General features: G+C 59.4%; 1 protein-coding gene across 1 annotated transcript; it reads left to right on the top strand.

The window, feature by feature from the left end:
- The first annotated feature begins 312 nt into the window (after nt 1-312).
- On the top strand, nt 313-4,447 carry LOC131424587 (uncharacterized). The gene is made up of 2 exons (XM_058582858.1): nt 313-522; nt 1,966-4,447. The coding sequence occupies exon 2, from the start codon at nt 2,862-2,864 to the stop codon at nt 3,786-3,788; it is 927 nt and encodes a 308-aa protein (XP_058438841.1). The 5' UTR covers nt 313-522; nt 1,966-2,861; the 3' UTR covers nt 3,789-4,447.
- Nucleotides 4,448-4,656: the final 209 nt, after the last annotated feature.

Here is a 4,656-nt window from a genome sequence, read left to right as displayed (position 1 = left end):
GTTTTCTTCCGTGCAGGGCGCTCGTGACCACAGCTCACAGGTGACTGCTGAGAACTTGGTGAGGGGGAGAGAGACGCTGCAGAGCCATCTTAGACATGAGATCATCTTTCCTGTGTGCAATTTAATGATCTCTTTCATTTGAGGCAGTTGTAAAAGCCAGTAATTATAGCTATTCCTAATATCCCAATGCCAAGTTGTCCACCGAGGCCCTGGAGTGAGTGGGCGGGGCTGACTGGCCACGCGGGGCAAGCGCTGCGGATAGGATGTGTTAGCGCCATTGCGTAAGCAGTCAGGCAGCCAGGAACCCTGTCAGCAGCTTCCCGCCTCTCCGGTCTTGTTTGCTCAGTGTTGGGTTCCTCACCCTGGAAAATAAAAGTGTGAGGGGAGCAGCCGGGAGCAGCTTCGCCTGTGAACACCTCGGGGGCGTTCTGGAAGGTGCTGCAGCAGGAGGCGAGAATCAGAGGTTTCCCCCTGCAGCCAGCGCGGCCGCGTCTCTGCCCCTGCTCTGGAGATGCTAAGCAGGTAATTAACAAATCATAAGGCACAGGTGTGCCAGGTGAAGTTTGGTAAATTGCTTTTGATCTAAATTGAGATGCTTTGGGGACTTAACTTCTTAGACAAAAAGGGCATAAATAAATAATCAGGACTTGAAGGCTGGAACTTGCAAGCAAACCCTGAGACGTCTTGATGCACTGGAGGAGGTGAGCGGGGGCGGGCGGGGCAGCCGTTGTTGGTGCACTGGCCAGCTCAAGAGCAGCTGGGCACATGTCCATGTGTTTGGAAACCGAGCCTCTCCTGGGGAGCGTGAGCTGTCTCCAGTTCCACTTTATATCCTGAAGTAGAAAGGGAAGAGCAGGGGGCGCCCTGAGGCCAGTCATGTTCCCGGGCCTGGGCGTCCAGGAGCCTGGTTTGTCCATGGCAGGGCAGAAGCAACCTGGCGTTCTCTGGGGTCCAGCCCCTGCTCTGAGGGTGCCCAGCTCTGACTGGTGTCCTGTGACCACACCCCTCATGGAACAAGGCACAAAACCTCAGTCCTGGTGGCGGAGCTCCTTCCAGCGTCCTTCCTGAAGTCCACCTGGAGATGGGCTGCAGCTCAGCCCCAGGCAGCCCGTGAGGCTGTGCCGTCCTGGTGAGGGACTTCCTGGACTCCACCCTGAGCCCCTTGCCTTTGGTCTGGGAGGGGCTGGGGTTTGGTCTCCAGCCCCTTCCCTGCCTGTCGTGGATTTGTGGGCCTGAGGTTCTCCCCGCGTCAGTGGGTTTTGGTAGTAACCCTTCCCTGGCCCCCCAGACCTGGGCTGCCACAGCCTCACGCTGTGAACCGCTCTGCCCCTGGTGGGTCCCGCTCTGCACACAGATCCCCGCACTCACAACCGCCCTCTGTGGCCGACTTACCAAGGCTGTGCCAACCCATGCAGGAGAGTCTGACTCCCAGCTTTTATGATGGTTTCCTAGTGTCATGGTTTGGATGTGGGTGTCCCCCAAAAGCTCACGTGTGAGGCAGTGCAAAGAAGCTCAGAGGTGGTTGGGTCCTGAGCCTTGACCTAACCAGTGTGTTGGTCCAGTGGAAGGGATTTCCTGGGTGGTGATGTGGGTGGGTGGGGTGCGGCTGGAGGAGGTGGGCTGCGGTGGGTGTGGCTCTGGGGCTTATGTTTTGTCCTGTTGAGCAGAGCTCTCTCTCTCTGCTTGCTGGTCATCATGTCCTGAGCTGCCTTCCTCCTCCACACTTTTCTGCCACGATGTTCTGCCTCCCCTCAGCCCCCTAGCAATGGAGCTGGTCATCTATGGACTGAGACCTCTGACACTTTTCCCCCTCTAGAATTGCTCGTCAGGTCTCTGGGTCACAGTGGCAAGAAAGCACTTAGCATGAGATGAGTTGGCAAGCACACAGCCCTTGGAAGGAATCCGTCCCTTGGATTTGGTGTGCAGCAAATGTGCACGTCTGTGATTTTTACTGGTTTGTGTCAGTTTCTCAGGATCCCTTCAGCAGGAAGAGGAGCCATGCTAGGCCCAGGAGGTACAGCGTGGGTGAGAGATGGTCCCTGCAAGTGAGAAGGACGTGAGTCGGATCACGGGCTGGCAGGCAGCAGCCATCTGCGGCAGGCCTCTGTGGGGTGAAGCGTGAGCCCCCCCACAGCGTGCGGAGGGGCTGGGGCTGGAAGGAGCCTCGCCGAGGAGCCCTCTCCAGGAGAACAGGACGAAGCCAGCCAAGGGCACAGAGGGACGGGGACAGAGGGAGTGGGTCACAGAGCCAGGGGACCATGGTGCAGGTTGGCAGAGGCTTGTGGAGGAGCAGGGAGGGGCTGAGAGCCAACCTGGAGGTCATGGGGGTGCTGTGGCATGGGCAGGGGAGTGCCCCGTGGGGAATGGCGAGCCCGAGGGTCCTTCTTGGGTCCACAGGGCTGCTGGTCCACAGGGAGGAGGAGTGTCCCCACGGCATGTCCTGTGTGGGTGGTGGTGTGTCCCGTGGAGCCTCCACACTGGGACCTGTCATCCCAGCTCTGAGTCTGTGGACCTGGCATGGAGCAGGCAGCTGGACGCAGCTGGAAGGGAGACCACCCAGGCTGGACGTGGGTTTGGGAGGCACCAGCGGCTCCTCCTCCTGGGCATGCCCTGGACCTCAGTCTTTAGGTTGGCAAGGATCTTAAAAAATGAAAGAATCAGGTAGAAGTGTGATGGAATGGGCCTGTGGTCACCCCGCTGGTGTCAGGTTGGAAGAAGAGGCCACGTGTGAGTCCAGGTGTGGGACGTCTCCCTGCACTGGGGAGTGGGGACCTGGGACTTCGTCAAGTGGCTTCCTCCCCTGTGGGCTGGCAGGGAGGGCCAGGGAGGAGGGTGACCCAATGTCTGCATGATCAGCTGCCATGGCCAAATCACTGCCAAGTGACCCCCAAATAACAGTGCTTGAAGACACGGACATCCTAGTGAGCCAGATTTGCTTTCTTTGCTTTTTTCCCTCCCAGGATGTGTGTCACCTGGGGAAGGAGGGAGCTTCACCTCAGCTTGGCTGGAGCCACAGTGGAACTCTGCCATGGGGGAGTCCACTGTCCTCTCTCCTGTCCCCCTCTTGCCGTCCATCATTCAACGTGGACTTGCAGATGGCTGAGGACTTAGCATCTTCCCCTCTCCAGCTGCCCGGAACTGTTGGCAGCCTGGCTGGTGCTTGGTGGTGCGGGTCCCAGGCCCACTCTTCTGTCCAGTTGTCTGTCCAGCTCCTCTGGCCACAGCCAGCAGGTGTAGGCACAGGAGTCCCTCGGAGCCCCGTGAGGTGGGCCAGGAGGCCAGGCCTGGGAGGACCAGAGAAGGGAGCCAGTACCGTGCCAGCAGCAGGATCCTCAGGACCCATGGTGCAAATCGAGCTCAGGGCCTGGCTGGGGCTTCCAGGTGCTTCCCTGACCCGGCAGGGCAGCCCGTGGCCCTTCCTGGGCTGCTCAGAGGTGAGAGGAAGCAGGAGCCACATCCGGCCACACCGGCTCCTCCCCTCTGGACTCTCAGGAGGTGTCCCCACAGAACTGCCTGGGGGCCTCCCCACCAGGAAGGGTCTGGGCACGAGTCTGGCACATCCGAGGCGGAGCTCCCTCCCACAGAGCCCTTCCCAGGGGCCGGGCACGCCCCTCCCGGCTGCAGCGCTCCACGCCTGCCCTCCCATGGGTGCCTGTCTGCTGCCTGGCTTCCTGCTGAGCTGCGTCAGGTCACCCTTCCTCTGCCCATCACTCCCCGGCACCCAACCGCTTAATGTGCAAAGGAACTTTCCAGCAATTCTTCAAAGAATCTTCGTGCAAAACAGCTGAGCCCTCCTGTTCGCCCTACCCCTTCTCCCATCCGTTTTGTAGTCGCCACCGTAGAGTCGACAAAGGCAGGAGCGGTTACTTTGACTTCCAAGCAGATGCTGTGTCCCCTGGGCCAGGACGAAGCCACAGCTTCCCGAGCGGGGTGCTGCAGCAGGCCCCCTGAGGGCTGCTCTTCCTCCGGGTGCCTCCAGCCTCCGCCCCGGCTCTCAGAGGCCCACCGAGGTCACAGCCCCCGCGCACACCTTCGCACACCTTGCTTATTTCCCATTTCAGGGTACTCTGCTGACTCCTGCCCTGGTCTGGGAGCTTCAGCACCACACCTGCATTTAGTGTCTCTAACAGACAGAATGAAACAGGGTCAGGAGAAGAGTCACGTCACCTCGACGTGCTCAGCAGGCCCTCGGCTCGCGCTCTCCCAGGGCCGGGCTGCCCCTCCCTTCCTGTACCCCCAGACGGCAGGCTCCTTTGTCTGATCATTACCTGGGCAAATTTGCCTGATGATAGAAAAACTGATCCTGCAGTTGGTCCCCATCCAGATGTCCTCAGGACAAGAGGCTCATTTCATCTCCTGTTTCCCAAATGAAGCTTTAAATCTAATTAGATCTTGAAAGAAAATAGCTGGGACATGGCTTCTGAAAGTAAAGGGCTTCTCGTTGGAATAGTGTTCTTGTTTGTTTATGTTTTGAGGCTCGCAGCAGCGAGGGGGATGTTCGCTGGGCTGCAGGGTGTCCCTGACGGGGTCCTTGGGGCAGAGCACTGGAGCAGGTCACGAGCCTCTCTAGACCAGGAGTCCAGCTGTTCAACGCTTCGCAGTGTGAGGGCACCGTGCAGCCCGCCATGGCCTTTCATGGAGCAGAGACCCAGTGAA

The sequence above is a fragment of the Marmota monax genome, unplaced genomic scaffold, assembly GCF_021218885.2.
Source record: "Marmota monax isolate L192 unplaced genomic scaffold, Marmota_monax_Labrador192_F-V1.1 WCK01_AAM20220418_F8-fsc00226, whole genome shotgun sequence".
NCBI lineage: Eukaryota > Metazoa > Chordata > Mammalia > Rodentia > Sciuridae > Marmota > Marmota monax.
The sequence above is the reverse complement of the archived record's forward strand: the minus strand, read 5'-3'. Positions and strand labels throughout refer to the sequence as shown.